General features: G+C 38.9%; 2 protein-coding genes and 3 non-coding genes across 5 annotated transcripts; all 5 read left to right on the top strand.

The window, feature by feature from the left end:
• Window positions 1–15,462: 15,462 nt before the first annotated feature.
• Window positions 15,463–17,735, top strand: nppc (natriuretic peptide C). The gene is made up of 3 exons (XM_077717465.1): window positions 15,463–15,677; window positions 16,152–16,444; window positions 17,373–17,735. The coding sequence occupies exons 1-2, from the start codon at window positions 15,585–15,587 to the stop codon at window positions 16,419–16,421; spliced, it is 363 nt and encodes a 120-aa protein (XP_077573591.1). The 5' UTR covers window positions 15,463–15,584; the 3' UTR covers window positions 16,422–16,444; window positions 17,373–17,735.
• Window positions 17,736–20,855: 3,120 nt separating this feature from the next.
• Window positions 20,856–27,148, top strand: ncl (nucleolin). The gene is made up of 16 exons (XM_077717751.1): window positions 20,856–21,024; window positions 22,107–22,190; window positions 22,262–22,364; window positions 22,584–22,685; window positions 22,926–23,162; window positions 23,340–23,462; window positions 23,607–23,687; window positions 23,792–23,915; window positions 24,345–24,481; window positions 24,549–24,675; window positions 24,752–24,897; window positions 24,975–25,110; window positions 25,353–25,495; window positions 25,582–25,708; window positions 26,063–26,379; window positions 26,455–27,148. Exons 1-16 carry the CDS (start codon window positions 21,007–21,009, stop codon window positions 26,517–26,519), a joined length of 2,070 nt encoding a protein of 689 aa, XP_077573877.1. The 5' UTR covers window positions 20,856–21,006; the 3' UTR covers window positions 26,520–27,148.
• LOC144197313 (small nucleolar RNA SNORA57) lies at window positions 22,722–22,855 on the top strand. Its single transcript, XR_013326533.1, has one exon. It is a non-coding gene; the product is annotated as a small nucleolar RNA SNORA57 (small nucleolar RNA).
• Window positions 24,076–24,209, top strand: LOC144197312 (small nucleolar RNA SNORA57). Its single transcript, XR_013326532.1, has one exon. It is a non-coding gene; the product is annotated as a small nucleolar RNA SNORA57 (small nucleolar RNA).
• On the top strand, window positions 25,833–25,964 carry LOC144197314 (small nucleolar RNA SNORA57). The gene has a single exon (XR_013326534.1). It is a non-coding gene; the product is annotated as a small nucleolar RNA SNORA57 (small nucleolar RNA).
• Window positions 27,149–27,385: the final 237 nt, after the last annotated feature.

The following is a 27,385-nucleotide window of genomic DNA, read 5'->3' as shown; positions in this document are numbered from 1 at the left end:
CATAGTAATTATGTCAGATAATAAAATAAATAAATAAAACGTTTAAACACTGTACAGACCCCGCCACTGCATTTGCACCGCACTTTGTACAAGTACACCTAAATAGCAGGTCTACAATTCTGGCAAACTCTAAGAAAACTCAAGAGGTTTTTTTTCTTTAGGACAACACCCTTGCCAGGTTTGCTTCTCTCAAAACAGGGGGATTCTAATCTGACTGAACAGTTGGTACAAATATTGTCATGGCAGTCAGTTGGATTAATTCAAACCCTTGGCGGCCTTGAGACTGGCATGGGAGCTTTTGCATCTTTTATGGTTATGAAACAGAAACATTCCCTTTCCTTTTTAAATGATGACACTGACATGATAACAATGAACCTTTTAACCTTCTCATCAATTCTTTTTTACCCAAAATGTCTATTTGCGCAGCACAGACAGTTAATCCGCAACAGCTCTGCACTTTCACCAAACTCAGTCCAAAACTAACATTTTGAAATAAGAAGCACAAATTACTATCAAAATATAAGGCCACTCTAAAATAAACCCAGCTGATTTTACATTTACTGAAATATTAGTTCATCTGAGGCCCTGTCCACATTTTCAAACCAGACTTACTTTTTTTTCTGTTTTCACCCCACTTTTTTCAGGTAGACATCACCAATGTTTAGTTTGTGGTGAATGGCAGAGATAATGTTTCTTCTCCTCCAAAGATCAAAATAATCCATAAATGCACCAAATGCTGGGTATTCAGCAATAATCCTAATATATTAACCAATCTAATTTAATGTACCGTATTTTCATGACTATAAGGCGCACTTAAAAGTCTTAAATTTTCTCCAAAATAGACAGTGCGCCTTATAATCCAGTGCGCCTTATATATGGAAAAAAACAGAAAACCAAAAACGAAAAACCACCACTGTCGGATATTAAAAAAAACACAAACGCCTGAGCTGCCATTTTAGTTTACACAATCTTCCATCATATAGCTCCTCCCCCACTGCAAGATTTTATACAAAAAAATACAAAACATCAACAATGGCTGGCTCTAGAGGTGACTGTGTAGTGAGTGCTTCATATCTGGAAGTCAATAGCAATTACCGTATTTTCACGACTATAAGGCGCAATTAAAAGTCTTACATTTTCTCCAAAATAGACAGTGCACCTTATAATCCAGTGCGCCTTATAATACAATGCGCCTTATAATACAGTGTGCCTTATAATACAGTGTGCCTTATAATACAGTGCGCCTTATATATGGAAAAATGTCATTCATTGAGGGTGCGCCTTATAGTCGTGAAAATACGGTACTACCATATTCTTAACCTATTTCCATAAAAAAAAAATGTAACTTCACAAATCAAGCTTGTCCTCCTTGCAGTATTATAAAATTAACAGATATTAAATGTAATATGTGTAAATGATTGTCTATCTCTGTGTTCCCTGTGACTGATTAGCGACCAGTTTAGGGTGTAGTCCGCTTTTAGTCATCTGGGATAGGCTCCAGTATGCTGTGACCTTGACAATGATAAGTGATATTGAAAATGAATCAATGGATTATATGTAATCATAGAATTCTCCAGAATGGCTCTGTAACTGGTGAAAATGTTACCTTCATATAGAGTAGGGGACGGAATAGTTAGAAAATAAGATTAAATATTAATGACTGATCATTTCCATGTCGCCTTTGTTTGAAAGAAAACAAGTCAAGCTTTGTGTATTTACTTGTTGCCTGGCTACATCCATTACAGCATCCGAGGTGATCCCCATTTTTTTAATAGTCCCCCTTTTCTGCACAAAGTTAAGGAAACATTTTGCATTGTGCAGACCCCCTTTACTTGATGAGAAACATAGAGTGCCCACCATGGTTGTGATCGTTAAATAAATGTATGTGAATTACTTAAAGTTTTTTCATTGTCCTTGTGTTTATTTCAGTGAATGGAAGTGAAAGTTCTAAATGAAAAAGGAAGGAAGAGTTTGCTTAACTATTTTTGTGTTGTAATCTTTGCTGTACTATTAGCAAAGGTATGACTGTTCATCCGCATCGTTTTATGGTGGGAATGGCCATATTTAATAATGAAACCTATCCAAATGTTTAATACTATATTCTTTAATGTTCGAGGGTTCAATCGCAGCTGAATTCTGTCCTTCCTTTATGTCCTGCAATTGGCTGGTGCCCCCAGCCTGGTGCCCATACTTGACTGGCACTGGCATAACACTCCGGCGACCTTTCTGAGCACATGTTGACCTCTGGCTATACATTATGTAAAAAAATGCAATTTTTGATGTGGCCTTTTGCCTTGCTTCAAAATTACTGATCCCGAGAAAGCCTCATCCACGGCGGCTGATGGTACAGTATATACGCTATTGAAATTATTGTGATTTTGAAGCAACGCAAAAGGCAAAGCTACAGCTTTTAATTCAAAAATTCTAGTTAGATTTCGTAGTACATTTTATCTGAAGTTAAATTTCATTTCATGTTGGTGTTTAAAACCCAACAGCAACATCAGGCAAATCCCTGGAACTCCTAAAGAGGGGGCTATGATAGAATGATGTTAGGCCTACAATTTTGGTGGCACATGTCTACAGTTATCCAGCTCATTTCTTCCTTACAAACCCTTCCACCCCTGCTGTGAAACGTCACCCTGAGCCAAACTAGGGAGGGGAATTACTTCAGCCTTGCTTAAGGCCACAGTGTTTGTTGTATACTGCATCAGGCTGAAATCATGCCAGACTTTAATCTGCTTGGTAGCAAGGGCCTTCCTTATCCCATTGAACTTCACATTCCTATACAATTTAACTTTACTCTTTTTTTTTTTACTCTGAGACTTCCATCTGTTGACAATCATCTGCCCTTCAAACCTTAGATTCCCAGATTCAGATACTATTAACTGATTAATTACACCTACTAGTAATTTCTGTAAGGTACTAGTGTTTGTTACAAATTTGATCTTTCATATAACTTCTCTTTCAATGAGAATTACCAGTGGTTTGATGGCACAAGTTTCATGGATATATCATGAGACTTTGAATAGCCATACTTTAATTTCAAGTACTAAGCGAAATACTCATACTACTGTTTATTAATCCATTGGCATGAGCAATTATTGGTATACAGACTACAGTCAACAGGTTAGCCATAAAATAAAACAGTAAAAGAGGATAGTGTGGTCGTCAAACTCATAAAATAATTTTGTACAGTTGTTTAGGGCAAGGCATCCTTAAGGGGTCTTTGGCATGGATCATCTGTGTTGGGAACACATACTTTCCAATATCCTGAAGAAAAACAAATCAAAACAAAGCCAGAGCGGCAGCAATACTCCAGCAGGCACATTGGAAAACACCACTAGAAACAGTTGCCTCATGGAATTTAAATGGAAACTCAGCCGGATACAACTTGAAGATCTGCCCAGGACTCCCTTACTCCTTTGCAGGAAAACACCAACCCTGTGTTTGGATTCTGTCTTGCGGCTAATGCTCCAGTGGGAAGTACAGTTCCTTCAATCCCCTGATTACGTTCAAATGTTTGGGTTAATTATTTTTTACAGTTTTAAGACATGCCTGCCTCCTCAACTGCTCCAACAGTGATTTAAACAGCATTAATGAAGTGGTGCCTGACTTTTATCAGTTTGATAATATAGTCTGTTAAAATCCTCTCTGCAAGGGACTTAATGCTCAGTATTCTGTCAAACCAGATGATTCAAGAGATTTACCAGTTTTTTTCTGGGATCAGTGAATATGGTTTAATCTTCTGGTTTGTATCTCATGGAGTAAATTGTCGCAAATGAGTTAATTCATTACAAATGCATTAAAGCCTAATTTGCCCTGGCATTTACATGGGTGATCTATAAAGTGGCTGTGAGTGTGTAGTCTTGTGCTTCCTCTTCCTGGTGAAATTACACAATTGTTTCTCAAGGACACCATGATAATAACTGCCGGTTGAATACAAACCATATCCTGTTTTTTTTTTCCGCCTAAATATATCTAATACATATCATTTTTGGTCGGTCTGCTAACTTCCTACATGTTTTCATCACTTTTAGGCATGTCAATGGCTACTGATTAATCCTTTCTATAACTTTTATTTATGATGCTATACAAGGGTAATGAGCGTTTATTTGCTATTTTAATTATAATGGAGACAGCATTATTTCATTACAAAAGACTGGGAAACCACAGTATGGGAACATATTATTTTATTGGCTACTTTTACCTGCTTCAAGTGTATCAGGGCTTCTGTGTAGTACGCCTGTGACTGACCTCACTGTTGCAGTGTAATTTTTTTCTGCTTAAACATTCAATTTTATGTTATGGTTCTTACAAATGTGTTAATTGTATCACATGAAAGCCATTTATACTAGCTCTTGTCTTTTCCTTTAAACGTGTGTGTATTCCAGTGGCACCCAGCCATGCGGCGCTCTCCCTGAGAAAGTTTTATGAAAGGAGACAAGAGTCCTGACAAAAATTTCCTTCCTTAAAAGGTGCATGGAACAAATTACGATGTTGTGAAATGCCTGTAGATGCTAAAGATAGTCTACGGTTGGTCATTGCCCTGATGAGGTTTTTGGATTTCCCACATCCACTCATCCCCCACCCCACTGTTTACATCTGACAACAAAACAAGTACTTTTTTGACAAGATTTTTACAGACAACTGCTTTTTGTTGAAAACAATTAGATTCTGGTTCTTAAAGCAGATTCATCACAGAAGTCTACAGAAATATCTCCGTCAATTAGCACTCAATTCAACACCATAAGGAAAGTCACATTCTAACTGTCTAACTGGAACAATTATGCTTGCTGAATTCAAGTTGACTATTGGCTCTTGTCAACGTTCAAGGTTGCCAGCCTTCAGCCAGGCTGCTTTGTGTGGCAAAGGAAAAAGTAGGTGACGCGAAAGGACATAGACCAGACATTCTCTTTTCAGGACAGTCATTTCCGCCTTCTTTCAAGGATGTTGTTTTGGAATTTAAACACAGTTTGTGCATTGCAACTGCTGCAATAAAGCAGTCTTTGGCAAAATAGTTCCAAAGACAACTTTAAATACATCCAAAGCTTGGCTTTCTCTGATTGTTTGCAACAGGTTAACTGGAGATATAGGGTAGATATTAAGCTTGAATTGACCAATAATTGTTAAAGCATTGGGGGAATCACTTAATTTGGGAAAAGAATAACATTGATACACCAGCCTGTTATACTTTTCATGATAATTTGTTGTGACCTGGATACTGCACTTGGCTAAGTATACATCAAATGCCATGCATGTGGTCCCCGATCCAAAAGGAATTTGACAACCCTGTTTCAGGGATGTATAGTGTGTGTTACTCTGTTTTGGATGTGCTCACTTTTTACTGGCCAACTTTAACCGACAGGATGCTTATCACCCAATAACCTATGATAAAGGATTCCTCACTTCTCTTCAGACAGCACCTCCTTTCTGACTCAGTGTACCAGTAAAGCACAGCCTCTCAAGCTTTAGTCAATATTGTTTTTTTTTTTCTTTAAAAGTGTGTCATCCATTGATATATCCATTTATCTGTGTTTAAGAAGGGTTATGGCATTATTCAGCAAACAGGTGTGGCAACCAGGGCGAAATAAATTCCTTTATTTTTTGCTGCAAATGAAATTATCTAGTTTTTGAAACCGATGCACTCTATAGTGCAGAATTTATGGTATTTTGCGTTATTTTTAAGGATTCCAATTTGACTGGTTGTGATCATGGTTCTTTATATTTCCTCAAATTATGTTGATAATGTATATGGCGTTGTCCATGTGTTTTTGGCATTTTTTTAGGCTACAAAGTTTGGGATTTCACAATATTGTTATATTTACCATTGTCATTCCATTGCTTTCAGGGGAGAAATGTATGAACTTCATAATTAGTTGTTAATAAGGGCAGAGTGGATCACTGGTGGCGTAGTTGTCCCCCAATACAGAGTGAGTAGGTTTGATCTTGATTAAATTAAAGGTAGAAAAGTGTGATACAATTGTTTATTGTTGTTTTTTTATACACACACCAATGTTATAGAAAAAAAATCATGGGACTGCATTGAATAGAAATGGCACTCTCCATATTTCAGAAAATAGTTTTTTAGTACAGGAGTTTGCTGATGACGACTTATAATTGTCTCAAACTTGCTGTGTATGTTAAGATCATACTGAACACAAAGTCCTCGTGTTTGGTTTCAGGAAACCAAGAACTTACCACTCCCTGTGAAAAAGTGACCACTATCTCCAACCTTTTCCTGTGGGTTTGTACAGCGAGACCACTAAGTAACAACCCCGCAACTGTTTGGCTAGTGCAGTTATAAAAGAGGAAAGTTTGAAGGAGGAACTGTCTTTTATTGAAAAAATAAAATACATTTTTATCCAAGTAAAGAAAATAAATGTAAAGGGCCCACATTATCTATATTTTAAGAAATAGCTGCTGTATGTCTTGTACCTGGAATCCAGTGTAAATCACCTTATCACCTAACCTCATCAAGTTTAAGCTATTGGTTGGTGATGTATTATACATACATGTAAATTACCAGTCTCTTTGCAAATGCTAATGTTGCAGTTGATACCATCACCCTTTGGTTTCTGGGATTTAAAACACATTTGCATTTGGGAGTTAAAAGTGCTTTGTTTTCAGATTTTTTGTCTTCTATTGCCCCACAGGCATCACCATAGTATCCAGCCGTAAAAGGCGGGATGACATGCAAAAACAAGTACGTGAAAAATGGAGGGGAAACAAGATTGACCAAGATAAAAAAAAAAAAATTACATTTTGACAAAAACACATAATAGCCATCAACATACAGTATAGTATCCACAATGCATGCAATAGCAGCATTCATTGGGCCTATTGTTCTTTGGCCAGAAGACAATAGTTGGGAAGTAAATGAATGGCTGTAGTGGCTGTCTACCCAACTACTACAAATAATGTATGAGTCGAGTACAGGTAATGTTGTTCTGCTTTTGAGGGGGAGGAAATAATAATACACTTGAATGCTGAAGTTTTTCCCTCGCAAGATGACGAGGATACGTCAAACTAAACAAAAGACAAAGTTGCCTTTGTTTTGAAATTCTCTAGCATTTTTTGTGTGTGTTTTTCCCTTCCCCATTAAGAGAGTCATGGCCCATTTTGGAAAAGACAATCAAGATAGCTGTGATAAAGGGAGTGTGAACAATGTTCTTGGGAGTTAATGAACACATGGCACCGAAGAGTAGGTAGGGTACTTAACCGACACCCTTGGGATTCTTTAGTGTTTTCTTTAGTTAGTAGTATTTTAGATTGAAAATACAGTATATCTATTCCAACAGAAAAACTATGTAATATTTTACAAAGCATCTCATTTTAAAATGGCTTTTAACAGTAAATTTGATACCTAAGTTACATTTACCAACAACAAAAGTTTTTACATTAGAATAAGTTATGTAATTGTGAATTTAAAAACACTTTTTCTAAGTACAAATGGACCAAATTCCTCCAAAACATAATTACAATAAATGAATAGAAACCTACCCTCCTAATTCAGGAAAGCATGATTATTCATTTACTTCATTTATTCATTGCTCATTATTTTAGAACTGTTCCACCTTAGCATTGTATTTTGATGTTCTTCCACAACCTTTCAATTAAAATGGGGAATTCTGTCTCTCGCGGAAAATACATGACAACATTGCAGTCACGGTCCAGTTAGAACAGAATGAATTGTATTGTAATTGTATTGTTTGTTGTGGGACTTTTATATTTTGTGTTCATCATGTAGTATAAGTTATATGAAGGGTTTTTTAACATTTATGTTAAAACAAATATACACAGCAGTGTATATGGATACCATTTCTGGGGGTTTTCTTTTTTAAATAACATAAAGTTATCTCTTATATGTTTCTAAAAATCCTATTTGTGAGACGATTAATATTTTCTTTTCAATTCCATCAAAGGAGTTCAAATAGAAAATTATATTGAAGTCAATTTGAGAAATTCACAAGCCAGGAAAAGGAAAAGGGTGGCAAGAATGGAACCAAAGCAAAGTAAAATTTCAATCAGAAGTGAGAGTAAATAGCTGAGAAAACACAATCGAGTTGAAAGTCATTAAGTCATAACAAGGTGGTATAAAGTGATGGTTTATGCTCTGCAATCCAGAAGTATATTATCTCAGAGCTATAATGGCTTTTCCTTAATGACACAAAGGCTTTTATCTAGTGCCAAATTGCACTAGCCTGGTGCCCTTGGGGTGTTTCTTCCTACTTGTAGCACCAATATTGAGTTTCCCGTCCATTTTTTGTCCAGATCAACATTACCGCCCAGAAGAAATGGGCTACCTCAGATGACTCTCCAAATACACGTTTGGCCCAGGTCTCCAGCCGTGTTTCCTATAACCTTTGATAGCCCTCGAAGGAGCCTCTTCTCATTGAGTATTAGAGCGTAGGTTTTGGTGTTTTTCTGTCTGCTGTGAGCTTCCTGTCTATTCACTTGGCCAAATGACTTTAATTCAGCCTGAATGTAGATGAAATTCAAAATACAGCTGTCATGTGGACCACAAATAAGACATCAGTGAGTGAGACCATTGTGAAGCAGAAGCTCCTGGCTGTAGAAGACCACAATGTATCCTGTTAGACTTCTTTGGGATTTCCTCATGTGTTCCAATGCAAAAAAAAAAAAATAGTGGTGTAAATGCAGTCCCTCAATTCAGTGGGATGTTTTTATACGTGAAGTGTTAAACTTAGCTCGTTCTGGGGGGAAAAAAAGCTCACCTTTGTCAGCATTCAAGGAGGACAAACCATGTTACCCATGGTGGATTCTCAAGTAATACTACTGTCATTGCACCAAATGGGCAACTTTTGAATTTAATTGTGACCTAATTTTTGCTTAAAAAACATTCACTCTCTTTATCAAACATACATTCACACCTTTATACAATTCCAAAGTATCTGGGTGAGATATACATTTTTTAATTCACTAGAGCAACAGAATATGACCTAATGATACATATTAAAGATATCCAGTTAAAATTCAACCTATATATTTGTGGGCAACAACTTTTTCATGTCTAACAAGACATATATGAAGCTAAAAGACATTGCATCTTTCCAAATAGGGTTTTGCATTACACTGAAATTTTAATGTTTTATCGCAAGAGTAATGCCACCAACATGCTTGTCACAATATCATTGTTGTCTTCCTCTTCCACATATTAATCTATAGACATTTTTCAGCACGTTGAAGTTGAGATGACCTGGACATTTGACATTTATCATCATTGCTATGGCAAACACATAGGTTAGGTTAGTGTAAATGACATGGAGTCCAGGTTAAATAATTGTAAGTTAAAGCATTCATGCACTCTAGTGTACACCTACCCTAAATAGTACAAAGCAACATGGAAAATGGATGAAATTAATTAATGTGGGGGTTGGGTTGTCATAAATGGTATATTCAGAAACATCCAAAATGCAACAAGACATCAAATTGACGATGGAATTTCCACACGGATTAGGACAACCACCTTAACTCATACTTGCATGAGACATTTCAGGGTATTACAGGATATTCAGGCAATACAAAGGACATACGTTCCAGTCATGGAATAACAAGCAGGATGTATGAAGTGGCCAATTATGAACATAACTGAGTTGTGGAACATCACTCTCTGCCATTGATGTGCTTTTTTTTTTACCTGTTTGTTGTTTTAGTTACTAATCCTCTAGATTAACTCGTAATGAAATGAAGCTGACAAGCTAGTATAGGAGCAAGAAGCAAAGGAAACACAGATGGGAAATTTGAGGTGGGTCCACACCCTTGAGTATAATGCCTCAGACATTGACTTTAGGGCCATTACAAGTTCCTAATTCCGCTGAACAATCCAGAGCAATCAGGAATAGGCTCGTCTTAAAGGATGACTGGTAAAACTCAGCCAATGGAAAAGTCTGCCTGCATAGCAACATGGAGAGGCTGCAAAAACAGGCTTGTTCGAACCCCTCTTAAGTCAGTCAGAATCATGAGAAAACAGACTCAGAGAAACCTCAATTGGAATAAAGCTGTTCAATTGGAATAAAGAACTTACTAAAAGAAAGTCTATTCTTTCTAAGTGCTACATCCGTCTTTGTGCATTTGAAGAAATGCACTAAATACTGACCTTTTTAAATAAGCGTGAAGCAAGTGGTGGATCCAAGTTGTTTTACTAAAAATATGCATTGCTGTAGTGCAGCTGTGATTGAATAAATTCATGAGAACAACTTATTATGCCGCCCCTGTGTTTCATTGAGGTACAATACATAGTCTTCAACCGCACCAGGGTTTTTCTTTAGTGACCATGATCTTTACTTGGAATCCAAGATGACCTCACAAGTTAGTTGATGATGCGCTTGTGGTTTTTTTTTACTTTATCACAGATGCGATTATTCAAGTTGAAGAAACCTAGACATGCAATGTCCACTTTTGAGCCAGCTGAAATACTTATTTTGTGAAAAAAAAACAATGGCCACTCTCGTTTTGAACTACTGTTGACCATTGGAAGTACTAGTGAAGAGGTCACTCAAAGGTTGGTGAGCAATAACAGGTGTTTATGTGAGGAGTTTGACAGCAAAGAACAGATTGCCTTAGATATCACCAGTCAGCCGCACTTTTACAGCACTTAAGAAGACTGTGTGTTCTCGTATTTTGCACTCAGCTGCTGCGATGTACGTGATGAAAACGGATCTTTATTGAATTAGCTGACTGAAAAGTTAACAATCAAGTAAGGGACTTTTCCTTAGGTCTTTTGCCAGAACACTATTATTGATGCGTTAAAATCCCAGATCTGATTATCTAACTGACACACACAATCGAATAAGTCCTTCTTTTAGGGGATTCAAATGGTTGCATTTTGTAAACAGTAAAGGATTATACATTATATTTCAAAAGAGGAACAATATTCTCATGAGCCAAATCAAAACTGTATGCTTTTGGAAATCTTTACACACCTGAGGAGAAAACGAAAACATCCGGAGAAAACCCACGCAAGCCTAGAGAGAACATGCAAACTCCACAAAGAAAAGTTTGGGATCGAACTCTCAATCTCCAAACTGTGACGTTGTATTCTTACGAAGATTTTTTGCAGGCGAGTTCTTTTTTCCTGATGTAGGAGACAGTTCAAATAGTTTTTTTTTTATTAAAAATTGGCAATCCATGTACAAATAATGAGAGTTGTTTTGAAAAAAAGGGGGCATTTTTATACAGATCTTACAGAAAACATCAAGTGAAATGACGGGGTTGTTTTTTTTTTTTTTGGGGGGTTTCTCATGGTCATGGCACATTTGCAGACCGACCCCCTTGTGTTTAGCAAAACATTTTATCCAGAGTCATCCATGCATTCAATTTTCTACTTTTAAGCATATTCAAGTTTTCATTTTTGCTGGAGCATATCACAGCTGATTTTGTGTTGCTGAAGTTGCTTTTACTCAAGTTAGGTCAGTTTGAGGTCCAACAATGCTCCTTACAATTGCCTATGCAGTAGCGTGTTTTTGCACAGGGGACATGCGACAATGCAACCAAAAAGAAATTTGGTAGCAGATATGGTATTCAACTGTGTATAAGCATTCTCTGGAGCTTGTCTTAGCTTCTACATGAATTTCATGAAGCTATAAAAATATATATAAAGCTTAGCCACTGTTGCAATAATTCTAATTAGAATAAATTAATGGTAGAGCAACCTTGCATGTCAGGTTTAATTGTAAAAAAAAAGTACTCTATTTAAGGTACAAACAAAACGACATCAGTTTGTTTTGTTTTCCAACAAATTTAAATGACAACCAGTGTAGGATTTACAGGCTTCATGAGAGCTGGAATGGATGGATGGATCTACTTTAAATAAAACCTTACACAATTGACTCATGTACGTTAAGCGGGACGGAAAATGAATGAATAAAATGCCAGGCGTCCTAGTCCATTAGGCCAGCTTTGTGTGTCTTTAGTCTACAGTCACTTAAATATGTAGTAGTCACATGCTACATACACCTGTGCCATCCCTGGTTGCCATGTTTTTATTGCTGCCTCTTCCTGCTTCCATAAGGCTCTGACCCAACTTCCTCTGCAAATGCAGTCAATTGCTCAATTTCTAATTTACTCACCTTTTCTTCTGCAATTTCCTGGGCCATAGCCCCCTCTTATGTCTTACTCCTGAGCCACGCTTGTCCTCCTCAGTGCAGTAAAAAGAGTACCAGCAGCCAGCTATACTGTTCAGCTCCTGTCACAGCTAGGTGGTTGCAGCTATTACAATCTTTCAACAATCCAGACCTGTTTCATCAGACTCTGTGGTTTCAAGACAGTGCATCTGGATGACGTGTATATATATGGTAGAGTTGTTCTTCTACCCAGAGGTTGTGGGTTTGATTCCCTCCCCTGGTGACCATGCATCTATGAGCAAGACACTTAACCCCATGTTGCTCTCTATGCTGTGTCATCAGTAATTTAATAAGGTTACAATGGAAAAGCTTTATGTGCTTTGAAGGTAGAAAAGTGCCAATAAAGTGCATGTCCTTTTACCATCATCTGGCTGTTACTAGATTTCTTTGCTGTAGCTCAGGGATGAGCAAAACAGTTCTCATAGGCCGCTTTGGTTGCAGGTTTATTTTCCAACTGATCCAGTGGAGACAGTTTAACCAATGACGTTTCTGTGAAAACAAGAACCACCTGACTAAAATCCACCTGACTAAAATCCACTGATGGTACTCGTACGAGATGAGATTGATGAAAATGAGTCTTCTTGATAGGCTGGAACACAAACCCACACTCACTGTGGCCCTTTGTGAAATACTTTGCCCACTCCCAACTCTTCCTGACCGACCTGATCAAGCTGTCAAGTCATTTGTGAATTTAGTTTCATTGAGACGCAAACTCCATCATGAATGGTTGCCTGTCACTCTACATCCTCATTGACTGACAACCAGTCCAAGGTTGGTTACTCCAACCAGGACATGCATTGCTGCTCACCAACTTGGCTGCTGCCATCTATGAGTGTGAGATATGAAGCACAGTTTCAAAAAAAATGCTAAAAGTCAAAACAAACAAGCACAACAATGCTCCAGCACACTACAGGCTGATGACTGTGCATGTTAGCCCTCTACTGGCTAACTCCTAAATGACATGCAACACATGTACCAATAAATCTACAATTAATTAATGAGCCCTGATAAAAATGAATAAAATATAGAGCTCCAAGGATCAATATGTACTGGCCCATGTTACCCGTGTACCAAGTTTCAAGACAATCTGTTCAAGAATGATGGAGAAGTTAGATTCCAAAAAAAGAACACGAAAAAGAACAACTCCATGTTCTCTTTGGGCCTGCGTGGGTTTCCTCCAGCTACTCCGATTTCCTCCCACATTTCAAAATCATGCTTGGTAGGCTGATTTGACACTCGGAGTTGCCCCTAGGTATGAGTGTGAGTGTTTATTGTTGTCTATCTGCTTGTTTCCTGCGATTGGCTGGCCACCGATATAAAGTAGGCTCCAGCACCTCCCGCGACCTAGTGAGGATAAAGTGAGTGACTGAATGAATGAATATATACATTGATTAGAGCAATGTGTTTATTTACTGAAAATCTTTGGAGTCTGTAGCTAGATAATCCCATTGCACAGCATTTCTTGCCAACTTCAAACTTTGATTCAATTCTGATAAACAGCTTCATGTCTTTCTTTTACAGGAACCCTTTTCTTTTGCACTCTGGACTATATAGTTATGTTTGTGACGCAATGTTTCGTAAGAAGGTGAAGCAGTGATCAGTAAATGTATTATTTGTGCAACACACTGACTGATTCATTCGAACATAGTAGGGTTTTCCCAGTTCATGAAACATTTAGGGTCAGTTGTTATAGTGTCTGGTTCCTATCTCCCGCTGTTAAGTCAACTCAACTACTCTGACATTTGTTTCTGGGAATAGTAGGATGGATAAAAGTCTTCAGTAGTATGTGTATGCCACCAAAATACTGCAATTGCTCTGCAGGTGCTGGAAAGGTCCCCACTGCTCCAATTTCTAACTCATGTCCAGGCTTACTGCTTATAAACAGACATCATAGTTTGTATTAATATAGTACATGGACATGAGTGTGTATATGTTTATATATTTACAAAAAGTTAAAGTCAAGTTCAGGGTCAAATCACTTGCACGTGTACTTGCTACGCATTTTCATCTTATCGTATGCTCGTATTAATCGTTTTCACTTTGGATGTTATTGAACCATTAAATGTGAACTATGTGTGCAATTGCCTTTTGGCACAGCAAACACTGCCACTGTGTGTCTCAGTACAGACAGTGCTGACTGAGGATGTACCTTTCAGACTCAAAAGTGTTGCCAGTGGCCATGTTGATGATGTTACTATTTACGTTACCATATGCACATATGTCAGCTGCTTAACTTTACATGTCATACTTGCATACCATTGCAACTAATTATTTTTTATTAAGGCAGACCGGTGGACCGAGTGGTTAGTACTCGACCCCAAAGTTGTGAGATCGAGGGTTCGTTCCCAAGTTCGGACCTTCCTTTGCCGAGTTTGGATGTTCTCCCAAGCCTTTGTGGGTTTTCTCCAGGTGCTCTGGTTTCCTCCCACTTCCCAGAAAACATGCATTGCACACTGGTTGAACACTCTAAATTCCTTCGAGGTATGAGTGTAAGCGTGAATGGTTGTCTTTCTCTTTGTGCCCTGTGATTGCCTCACCACCAATTCAGGGTGTCCCCTGCCTAGGGCCCGCAGTCAGCTGGGATAGGTTCCAGCACCCCCCCACCCCCCCCCCCACCCCCCCACGACCCCTGTGAGAATAAAAGGTACAGAAACTGAATGAATGTTAAACAAAGCCATTAATTTATTGATCATTTTTTATTATTATCAGTCAAAACTTCTAATCAGGTTTGGTCACAAGTACTTTTGTATTTTATAGCGTTTTGCACATCAATGTAATTGCATATATAGTGCTGTATTTTTTTTTAATAATACATTGCAACCAAAGCGAATGCTTGAACAAATAAATTCAAAAGACACCCCACAGTGTGCTACCTGCATAATTGCATTATTTTACTCAAGCAATCTTAGGAGTAGGTCAAATGCAGGACAACAAAATAGTCACATTCGTGAGAAGAAATATGTACTTGTGTGTATGACTCAATTTTCATGTCTTGACTGCACTAAAAATCTCTTCTTCAATTCATAGCCTTTGAAACCACCTTCAGTTTCAAACGTTGCATCCCAGCCAACGTTTTAAAGTGGGGTTAAAAGAAAACTATATGCATATTGATAGATCAAAGTCCATCATCCCATTTCCTCTGAAACCCCGATGACCGGAGCTTGTATCATTCAATTAATCCTTGGCATGACGTACTCAGGGGCAGGTAGAGAAAACAGGCTGTTGGCGAGGAAGAACAGCTATTACGCAGTTGTCATGACATCACCGTGGGCTGGCTATAAAGTGCTCTCGGGATTCATACATTCAACCAGAGGAGCACTTGAGGAGCCTTGGAGGAGTAGAGGGCGAAACCCAAAGCTTTTATTGGCTTCTGTGCTGCGTACGCCCATCAACTTGCTGCGCTCTGACCAGAGGAATCCCCCTCAGAGTAGAATTTTGAAGATGAACTTGTCGTATTTGGTAGCTTGTGGACTTATGGTCACGCTGCTTTCGGGGAAGATGCGCGCAAAACCTATTTCTGAGGCGCAACAGAAGGTAAGCATATTAAAGCGTGCCATAGACGCGCAGTGGAATCCATACGTTATCTGTTTTTTTTAATTTTCTTCCATTAGTTTAGTCGTGTTAAGCAGTTCTGCCCAAGTTCTAAAGAAAATTTCCTATACTCGAAATGTATAGTTCTAGAGCCGATTATTTAGCTTCTTTATATGCAACATAAGAGTTATTCTTTATTTGTTCATACATGTTCCATTATACACTAACCCAAATCACCATAGTTAACAAAAACATCGATTTTTTTTATTCATAATGTAAGATAAGTCTATCCAAATGCACCTGCTTTGCGAATTTAACCAGTTTCTTTTTTTTCTCCTTCTTTTTTGCCATTGGTCATGTCATTTTATTTATTTATTCATTTTAAATCTCATCTAAAGACATTCCAAAAATATATTTCAAAACCAAACTCTTTGCTGTGACGTCACTCATATTCTATTCATCTTCCTTGTGTTTTAGTCCCTGAGAAGTTTGCTAGGGGACGAGTTAACAGACCTTCTGGAGTCAGAAGAGAGGGAAAAGCGAATAGATGCTGTGCGCGCCCGGATGCGCTTACTGCGAGATTTACGCATGGATACCCGGAGAGGGATGTGGGCTCGGCTGCTCAACGACCAGCCCGTCCCGAGGAGGCACAAATCTGGAAGCAAAAAAGGGGGCTCCACGGCAAGGAGTGGCTGTTTCGGACACAAGATGGACAGAATAGGGACCATCAGTGGCATGGGCTGCTAGTATTGGATCCCACCTTTTTGACGGTGAGTGTCATTCACGCATATTTTCCTTGTAGTAGTACAAAAGTGGCATACTCTCGCAAATGGAGGCAATCCAAACAATAGACCCTGGAAAAAAAGGGTTCAAAGAAAGAAATTGGGACATCACATTACTATGAAGCAACATCTTTTCAGTCATTGAAGGTTGTTTAACCTTAAATGATTTAGTACGCATGACACTGAACCACTTTGTTTTTTAAGATCCTACACTAGTTTTGGAAAAGTAACCTTAGCCCCCAATTTACTCCTATTTTTGTTTGTTTTGTCTATCTTACGCTCTATCCTCCAATTCAAATTCTGTGTATGCTTCCCATGGTGATAAAAAAAAACATAATCGCGGTCTAATTTCTGATTTATCCAAGAATTGAAGTTCATTGACACAGTAGTTCAAACTTGCTTGGCAGATAATATGTGTATGTACTACTACTATTCTACCCATGAAAGGGAAAGCCAGGAATTCCTTTTGAAGTGATGAAAAACAGACCACGGGGTTTCCTGACAAAAAAAAGTAGCCCTCTTACAAATGTCTGTCACCATTGATGAAGATGTATTAGAAAGAGAAAATGGTGGGTGCAGCAGTGCAGATGGCATTTCATTCTGGGGAATTTAAAGTCCTGGTGCCCTTTAAACAAAACGTGTACATACGTATACAATTCGTGCAGAAATTAGTTTCTCAATATATACAATAGAGCACAACTAAGTCATTATTTCTGATTAGCTGGAAGCATGAACCAACCTTCTATTTACTGCAAATGCATCATATTTGTCAGCTTCTGTGTGTTCTTTTGACGCAGAAAGGAAAAATGGAAAGGTATAGGTAGTATTCAATCACTATTTAATAACAGATGGGTGAATAAATAATGATAAGTAACACAACTGATATTTTTTTTCATCTATGCTCTCTTTTCCACAGAATCTGAAGGATGGGCTTGGAAACTACCTTCCCACCTGAAGAGAAAAAACAAAACTGTCAGATTTTCGGTACAAAAGTCACCATGGCTAGCATTGAGAGACGGAGATGACAATGCAAAGAAAAGAAAAAAAAACTTCTATAATTATGTACAATAAATATGTAGGTATATATAAAATATATACCATACAAAATGTCAGACAATGGTGTAAGAAATACAAACTGCTATTTTGTGTATATATTGCTGCAGTACATTAAAGTACTTCATCTCCTCCCTGCAAAAATGTATTTATGTTAAGAACTATTTATATGTTTATAAAAATATATTTATAAATGAGTTTTATTTATGTGACATTTTGAAAGAGGATGCAAACTGCAGGTCAATTCTGTTTGTAACTTTTTCTTTTGTCTCAAATGTACATGTTTTCAAAAATGATTAAAAAAACAAGAATATTCCATGCATATATATTTTATGTTTTTATTATTACTTGTATTTTCCCAACTTGTTATGTTTGTGTGGCTCAACTATAAGGTCCACAATTGAGATATCAACTGTTTTTTTATGAACAGAAAATGTGTTCTTTATAGTAAATGGAGTTAATTCAATGTACACACAGGGAAATTATTGATTATTTCCCTCCCTAAAAACAAACAAAAACATTCTCAAATTCTCTGGTAATGTGTGCTCAATCCATATTTAAGATATGGCATACATGGCACACTTGTATAAACTGAGATACATACAATCAGCGGTGAAGCGGAAAATGATCCAACTTCACTTATCTTATCAAATTATTTGAAACATATATTTGTTAAAGCTATCTATGTCACCAACATATAATAACAGCTTACTTTTTTAAATGTAAAATGGATGCTTTTACTTATTAAAGCTTGGAAATCGTTGCACCACTGTTTCCACAGCTCTAAAGACCACAGTTCTGATAAAACACATATTTTCACAGTTTTCCTCAGTGCAATGTTCCAAAAGGCAAACAGGAAAACTTAAAAGGTAGTAAGACTACAACATTTAAACAAGCAACTCAAAATAGAAACATATGAAAGGAAAGTCCATAAAATTGGTTTATGATGGAAAACATAAGAACAAATGAAGTAGCCTTTATTTATTTATTTATTTATTTATTAACATGTTGTTCCACTGACTTAGACTATATAAGACAAGAAGGAAAAACCCTGGAAGCACGCATGTATATTTTTTCCTATGGCGTCAGGACTCTAGGTTGAGCTTTGTAATATAATTTGGCATGCTTCTTTTTGATTAATTGAATTCACTTAAAATAACCTTTCCCAAAATTGACTTATTTTCTGATTGTTCTAACAATAGAGGCATTCTGAATACATTTTTCACATTGAATAGAATCCTGTGTTGTAAAATACAGTCTCCATACACTAGGGAGCACCTCAATTAGACTTTAACTGACTGAATTTGTGGCCCAAGTATTCATCTATTTAAGTAACAATTCCATATTTTACCATCTTCAGAAAAAAAAGAGTAGACATTGCAGGTTATTTTTAACACCCTCAATTATATGAAATTATTTTGGCGTTAGGCACCTCTTTATTGTTTAATTGAGCAATTGCCCCAAAAATGTTTGTGCATATGCCTTATGTCTATAAGGACCAGTGAAGTCATTAGTGCCCCCTCTAGTGGAAATATATTCTACAATAAAAATGTACTGAAAATCCCAGCAATGCCCTATCGGTAAACCTGCAGACCACCAAATTGGACTGGATTTGTCCCATAGGTTATACATTTGACACTGCTAAATTATATAACTGCAGTTTATCACACATTAAATTATACTGATTCTTTTTCAGTTAGATGGTGTGCCATAAGCAGAACACTGACAAATGCTATTTGACCTTTGCTTTGGAAATGCTCCCTCCATTTGTTGCCATGGTCCATTTAGTCTTTTTTTTTTTAACCCAACATGCATATTTTGGGAATATATGGGACGAAGTGACCATAGCCAAATAAAACCCACAGAGGCACAGCAAGGGCATGCACAAAAGACTGGAACCAATATTTGAACCCTGATTTGCAGAACCGTGAGCCTAACTTCCAAACCATGAACTCACTGTACTGCTCATCCTTGGCCGAGTGCAGGGCTGTCCAAACTATTCCACAAGAGCCGCAGTGGGCGCAGGTTTTTGTTACAACTGATCCTCCACAGACAGTTTAACCAATGAGGTTTCTTCTCAAACAAGCAGCAATCAATGGATTACAGCAGTGTTTCTCATTCATTTTCTCTTGCATCTTCCCAACTTTCTGCCGCCACTGTAAATAGTATAATTTTTATTTAAAATTCCAAGTACACTTCTGCATAAGATTGTATCCTTGTCAAAATGAACAGCACTGACAGTGAAGCCACCACTGCCGTTTATTGAGTTAACGTGCAAAAGAAAAGCATGTTTTCTAAGTCAAATGCTATATATATATATATATATATATATATATATATATATATATATATATATATATATATATATATATATATATATATATATATATATATATATATATATATATATATATATATATATATATATATATATATATATATATATATATATATATATATATATATATATATATATATATATATATATATATATATATATATATATATATATATATACACACCCTCACAATGCTTGCAGGGGTGCTGAAGCATATCCCAGCTAACTATAGGCATCAGGAGTGGGGCACTTTGAATCAGTGTCCAGAAAATTCCAGGCCCCCATGAGACGGACAACCACTCACCATCACACTCATACAGGAGAGAACATGCAAAGTCATTGAGGACCCACACATTGATGACCTACCCGGGATCGAACTCTCAACCCCACAAATGTGGTGGCCAATGCGCTAACTTCTTGTGGAATCGAACTCTCTACCCCGCAAAATGTGAGACCGATGCGCTAACTACTTGCGGTAACTCTAGGTCCCAAGGTAGACAACAAAAAATCACAGTTAATATGTACTCACAGATTACTAAACAGTCTAGTAATCTGTAACTACAGATTACAAAACTGTACCCAGTTTAGTCATGTGTACCCACTGTGGGTACAGACCTTTGGGTACAGATTGCTGAACTGTGGGTACAGATTAGTAAATTGTGGGTTCTATAAAACATTCCTGATATTCTGGCCCCATTAGATGGACATTTCCAGACATGTTTTGTGAACAAATAAATAATTTGTTGTATCTGAATTCAGATTCGTTCCACTTCCTGACCAGACATGATTAGTTTTCTTGGTTTTCCTTCTTCTAAGAAAATTGTCATTTACATATTTTGATTCTTTGTGCAACCCTATCTTTCATGTAAAGGTCTTTCACACGAAAAGATATTTATTGCGTTAAGGTCGGACAAAGACAAAATTGTTTTCTGTATCTCGGCGAGGCGCGGTCACGAACAACACTAACTCCTGTTTGATTGGACGTTACAGACACATGGGCGGGGCTCTCGTGGACGCGCTTACCAAGAGTTTGAGGAGCACATCCTTGTCCCTGCCTTTCCTGTTCAGTACCTCTAAGAGAAGGCAGGACCACGTGCATGCTGAAGCAATTTCAACTCTTCTTTTCAACGCCCGCCTGATTCAAACACACAGTCGCACGATGGTGAAGTTAGCGAAGGTGAGACCATTTTAACTTTGTTTTGTGCTCTCAAAATGCCACATTTGCCTTTCTTCTTAGTAGGATCGGTCCTACGCACTAACACGAGGCCTCCACGTTGTAGTTGTTCGCTGCGCATTTTAAGAAATCAACTTAGTCATTCAAAGATACAGTAGCACGATGGTGTATTTAGCGAATGTAAGACAATTTGATCTCATTTTGTGCCCTAAATACTGTTTTTTTGATTTCACTTCCTAGTAAGCTGCTTGGGTGTACGCACGAGGCCTGCACGTTGTAGTTTGCTGCGTGTTTTAAGAAATGAACATGATCAATATGAAAAATCACTTATTTATATCAATAATATAGATAATAATAGATGTTTGATCTTTCGCTGTTAATCAACGTATGTTTACGGGGAAGCGTGGGGTAATTGCGATAAAATAGGAACATCATGGATTTACGGCGGCCATGTTGCCTCGCTTGCTGCCTAGCTGGGCCTGCTCGCAGCCATTCAAAATGGCATTCATGTGCGTTGTCGTCCTGATCCACAATTTCACCGGGGAGATGCTCTACATGGACGCCGACATATAGATCACTAGAATCACAACTTATATTATCGATTGAATGGAAAATTGCTAAAATTGGTGATGGCACGTGGTTTAGTCGTCTAAAGGCACAATGTTGCTTTAACTCTGAATTTACACGTTGCGATGGCGGTTGATGGGTTATTTGAGCGCCATTTTGCGATGTAATTTTTTCAGAGGTAAATTTTTTTTCTCGGATAATCTGCCTTTATGTCGTTAGCGTTAGCTAAAATGCTAACACGCGGGTCAGCAGTGTTCCACGTGGGTTTGCGCCTCCCCCATCCACCGCGACACGATTGGAACACGCTGCCCATGCGGAGACCCTCAACATCTGTGTCCGTACTCTCTTTGTATTATAATGTTGATCTAAAATAAAACAAAATACCATTTTAGTGTTTATATTTAATAAGAAAACTCCATAGCCTTGGCCTTGTAGCGCGTGGTTGTGTTGTGTAATGATCTCTTACCTTAGGTTAAAAGAACACATTGGATGATTTTATTTTACCCATCCAATTTCAGACTCCAAATAAACAAGCAAGCCTGAAGAAAAAAGCCGCCCCTCCCAAAGACATGGATGAACAATCAAGTGAAGAGGAGGAAGAGGTACGGTATCTTACGTGCCCCGTGCCTATGATTTGTCATTTGAATTCTTATTCATTTGTGATGTTTTGCAGACTCTTCCCCAAAAAGTGGTAAAGAAAGCCACACCAGCCAGGGCAGCCAAGGCTAATGCTAAAAATGGCAAAGCTGCCAAGAAAGCAGAAAGTGAAGATGAAGGTGATTACATACAGTACACTTTGATATTTATCATCTCTAATCTCTAGTTTCCAGGTACTTACACACCGCGGGGCGTAAAATTTGCCCAGTTTCACGCGCTAAATCTATGCCTGACCTTTTCTAAATAGGCCAATTTAAAAATGCAGGTTATTCAGGCAGCTTTGTGACTAAATTGTTTAAGAAATCAATAATTGATGATTATAATTTCCACCTGCCCAGAATCTGAAGAGGAGGTCCCAGTTCCCAAGAAAACCCCTACCAGAGCAGCCGCGAAAGCTGCACCCGCCGCAACCGAAGAATCTGATGATGATGATGACGATGGTGTGTTGTGTATGATTGTCTGATATTTGTCCCACCCCTCCAGTTCTTGACACACTTGTGGTTATCAGTACCCCTTGTGTGTAAACGGGGGAAAACAAAGAACGGTGCTATGTCTTCGGCGCTGGTGTGTTTTACCGTCCACCAGTTCTTCCTCAATGGCCGTGACAACCATGTGTTGAAGGGGTTCATATTATTTTGCGCGGTGTTTCAGCAACGTTTTGATCCCCCCATTTTCTCCAGATGAGGAATCTGAGGAGGAAGCTCCACCACCCAAGAAAGCTGTCAAGGGATCTGCCAAAAAAGTGAAAACCACACCTGCGAAGGAACCCTCAGATGATGATGATGAGGAGGAGGAAGAGGATGACGATGATGAGGAGGAAGAAGCATCCCCTGCCAAAAAGGGTGCAAAGCCAGCTAAACAAGAGGAGGAAGATGACGACGAGGAGGAGGATGATGATGATGACGAGGAGGAAGATGGTAAACCTGTCTATACATGTATTGTTTTGTATGTACATTTTTAAAATGATGATCAAGGGACTTAATACTGAAATTGTGTGATGTCACCTAACTATATATCTGAAGTATTCCTATTAAGTTATTGCTGTTAATAAGTAAGACTTTCTTATTAACTTGTATTTTTATGTTGTTTTCTAGAGTCTGAAGAGGAGATGGACACAACACCTGCAAAGGTGAAGAAAGCAGGCATGGTCAAGGCCAAAGAGGAGTCTGATGATGATGACGAGGAGGATGATGATGATGAGGAGGAGGAAGATGAAGGTGATTTGTGGGATGAATATTAGCACTTTTAAAACATGCTCAAATGTGGTTGCAGATTGATTTAATGGTACTGGGTAAACTGAAATGGTGCTTTTCAAAGTCCTTTCTTAACAATGGCCCTTTTTAAACCCTAAATATTGACAGAGGCCACGGTGACTCCTGCCAAGAGGAAGGCTGAGACAAAGGCGACACCACCTGCCAAAAGAGCTAAATCAGATGGCGATGGTAAGGTTTTGTTTGGTCAGCTTATTGGGTGTTCTTTTGTGGTAAAGACTAATATTTAATGATGCAAGTGTATCTACTCAAGTTTATCACTTTTGTTTGTGTAGGTTTCTGTCTGTTTGCTGGTAACCTGAACTCCAACAAAGACTTCGATGAAATCAAAAGTTCACTGAAAGCCTTTTTCTCCAAGAATGATGTTTCTGTTCTTGAGGTCCGGTTAGGTTCTTCCAGGTAAGCTATTTTGTTGATTGTGGGGTGGACATTTCTAAATTGCTAATCTTGTAACCAAGGCAGATGAACACAAACAAAATGATAGTGTAATACTTGCACCCGCTGCAACCGAAGAATCTGACGGCGAGGATGGTGTTGTGTATGATTGTCTGATGATTGCCCTCCAGTTCTTGACACACTTGTGGTTATCAGTACCCCTTGTGTGTAAACGGGGGAAAACAAAGAACGGTGCTATGTCTTCGGCGCTGGTGTGTTTTACCGTCCACCAGTTCTTCCTCAATGGCCGTGACAACAACGTGTTGAAGGGTTCCTATTATTTGGCGCATGTTTCGGCAGTGTATTTTAGTACTTAACTTCATTAACCCCAGTCAGCTGTGTTTTCTATTAAGGCTACCCATTTAATTACTTGCATGACTTTTTACCCTCCAGGAAATTTGGCTATGTCGAATTTGAGTCTGAAGAGGATATGGTAAAAGCACTGGAACTTCAGGGCGAAAAGGTTATGGGCCAAGAAATCAAACTGGACAAGGCCAGAGACAAGGAGTATTCCCAAGATAACAAGAAAGGTAACAGATTCAGTAACAAGAAACACACGGCATGGCAATGTTTACACTGTTGACTTTGTATTCACAGAGAGGGATGCACGGACACTTTTTGTGAAAAATCTTCCTTTTTCTATCACGGCTGATGACCTGAAAGAGTTTTTTGAGGATGCAGTTGATGTCAGAGTGCCACTTGGCCCAAATGGCAGTGGTAGAGGGTAAGACAGAAAGCTAAATAGTTGCTCACAAAGGGAAACATTAAACATGGCTTTACATTTCTGTTGTCTTAACCAGAATTGGCTACCTCGAATTTAAAAGTGAGGCGGAAGCAGAGAAAACTCTGGAAGCGTCACAGGGCTCTGACATTCAAGGGAGAAGTATCATCCTTGATTTTGTAGGAGAAAAAAGCCAGAAAGGGCCAATGAGGATGGCGGGTAAATGTATGTACAGTAAATTCTTTTGTGCAAACCGTGTAAATAAGACCACTAGATTAATTTGTCAATTTTGTGGCTTCTAGCACCAGGAGCACCTGTAGAAGGCAAGACCTTGTTGGTGAATAATCTCTCCTTCAGTGCCACAGAAGATTCCCTGCAAGCTGCATTTGAGAAGGCAGTTTCCATTAGGATGCCCGGGAGAGATGGCAGACCCAAAGGGTGAGAAAGGAAGCTACCATTTTCACTGACAGTCAGCATTGTTGTACCTTCTCATGAGCTCCTCATAATTTTACCATGATTGTGCATGGATTTGTACGAGAAGCAGAGTCGCCGCGCAGTTGGAACAGGCGCATCCAGTCACCCCAGGATAGCTGCACATGTCTGCTGTGCCACAAATATTTATACCGCACGGCAACAACAAATGCTTTGAAACTTGTGGTCACGGCCCTTGTCTTCCACAGGTTTGCCTTTGTGACATTTGAGACCACAGAAGAGGCCAAAGACGCTTTGGAAAACCTGAACAACACAGAAATTGATGGTCGCGCCATTCGAATTGAATACAGCCAGAGCAGCGGTAGACAGGATGGTGGCAGGGGAGGCTCTGGTAAGTACCCGAACTGCTGGTGTGGGATGAGACGAACACTACTGACTTGAGCCTGATTCCACTGACTTGATTCCTACTCCCGCCAGGTCCAACAAAAACTCTGTTTGTCAGGGGTCTAACAGAAGATACAACAGATCAAACTCTCAGAGATGCTTTTGAAGGTTCAGTGGGTTCCAGAATTGTCATGGACAGAGAATCCGGGGCATCTAAAGGGTAAGTGTGGTTAAGTTCTTGACCATGTCTGACTACCTGATTTTTCCAGCGCAGTGAACAATATTCCCCGCCCCCCCGCCCCGGTTTGTTGTGTTGTGTCTGATTGTCTGATATTTGTCCCACCCCTCCAGTTCTTGACACACTCGTGGTTATCAGTACCCCTTGTGTGTAAACGGGGGAAAAAAAAGAACGGTGCTGTCTTCAGCGCTGGTGTGTTTTACCGTCCACCAGTTCTACCTTAATGGCCGTGACAACCATGTGTTGAAGGGTTTATATTATTTTGCGCGGTGTTTCGGCAGCGTGTATTTTAATACTTTACTTCATTAGTAGTAATGTGCGCGCCCCCCACCCCAGGTTTGGCTTTGTAGACTTCGACAATGAGGATGACTGCAAGGCAGCCAAAGAGGCCATGGAGGATGGTGAAATCGATGGTGCCAAGGTGACCCTGGATTATGCCAGGCCCAAGGGTGAAGGCGGTTTCCGTGGAGGCCGTGGTGGTGGCGGCGGCTTTGGCGGAGGATATGGAGGAGGCTATGGCGGAGGCCGTGGCGGAGGGTTTGGTGGCCGCGGCGGCGGCGGAAGAGGAGGCCGTGGTGGTTTTGGCCGCGGTGGTGGTGGCTTCGGGGGCAGAGGTCGAGGTGGACCCCGTGGTGGACGAGGTGGATTTGGAGGTAAATAGAGTTAAGGGTCCCCTCCATGTGCTGTAAAAAATGGAATGTTGTGCTGACTAACCATCTTGTCTTTAGGTGGACGAGGCGGTGGTGGATTTGGAGGAAAGCCCCAAGGAAAGCGGATTAAGTTTGATGACTAAATTCGGTCTGTTTTACTTTTTCAATGGACTCTGGTTTCTTCAGTTTTCAAAGCTTTTGGACATTCCAGAAAGCATCATTGATAAATATTTAACTGTAAATGGGCATTTTAGCCCTTGCATTTGGGATTCTTCAGCTCTTCCCGCCCTCCTGTTGTACCACAATGACATCTTACTTCAACTCGTACGTGTCCCAAGTGGAAAAACCCTCCACCTCTTTAGTTTGTATTTCTAAAGAAGTATAACAATGCGTCTGGCAAAACCAGCTTGCTGTGAAAACTGAGCTAGTTTCTTTTTTCTTTTCTTCCCTCCTTTCCTTCTGATACACACACGTGTAAGATAAACTGTTTGTATTATTTCAATTTTATCATTTTGTAAAAAAAATACCTGTATCCTTATTCTGTTTGTCATTTAGTTTGCTTTAGTCTTATAGTGATGTGTAAAGCATATTTTGATAGCATTCGAGTCTACAGTTTGGTTTTGGAAAGATGTCATGTTTGTCAGATGTTCTCTGGTTGAGTTGGAGGATGACCACCTCTGAATCCTGTAACATATTTGTAGTGTTGACTGTTTTCCCATTTGAGAATTAATTGTCGCATTGAATAAACCTTGCGGGTGATTTTTAAACTGTCCCTTTGTGGTGTTCATTGGAGCCTGTTAAAAGTATTGGTAGTTGCATTCATGTTGCTTATAGGGTAGTTTTACATTATAGTTGTTTTTAATGACATTTTACATGTGCCTGGCTCCTCATGAATTTCGAATGGTGTTAGCCGGAGGGGTTGTACTACAATCGGGACAGTTCTAGTAGTGCATGCATTTGAACAAATTGGCTTTACTTCCACTTACTGTAACACGCAAGAAATGATATA

Source organism: Stigmatopora nigra, chromosome 5 (genome assembly GCF_051989575.1).
Source record: "Stigmatopora nigra isolate UIUO_SnigA chromosome 5, RoL_Snig_1.1, whole genome shotgun sequence".
NCBI classification, from domain to species: Eukaryota; Metazoa; Chordata; class Actinopteri; order Syngnathiformes; family Syngnathidae; genus Stigmatopora; species Stigmatopora nigra.
This window is presented reverse-complemented; position numbering and strand designations above follow the sequence as displayed.

Bases quoted from the DNA above. Each gene is read 5' to 3' on its own strand.
- nppc (XM_077717465.1), top strand. From the start codon at position 15,585: ATGAACTTGTCGTATTTGGTAGCTTGTGGACTTATGGTCACGCTGCTT. The intron at 15,678-16,151 runs GTAAGCATATTA...CTTGTGTTTTAG, and splicing joins TTTCTGAGGCGCAACAGAAG to TCCCTGAGAAGTTTGCTAGG.
- ncl (XM_077717751.1), top strand. The intron at 23,688-23,791 runs GTAAGGTTTTGT...TTGTTTGTGTAG, and splicing joins AGCTAAATCAGATGGCGATG to GTTTCTGTCTGTTTGCTGGT. The intron at 25,709-26,062 runs GTAAGTGTGGTT...CCCCCACCCCAG, and splicing joins GAATCCGGGGCATCTAAAGG to GTTTGGCTTTGTAGACTTCG.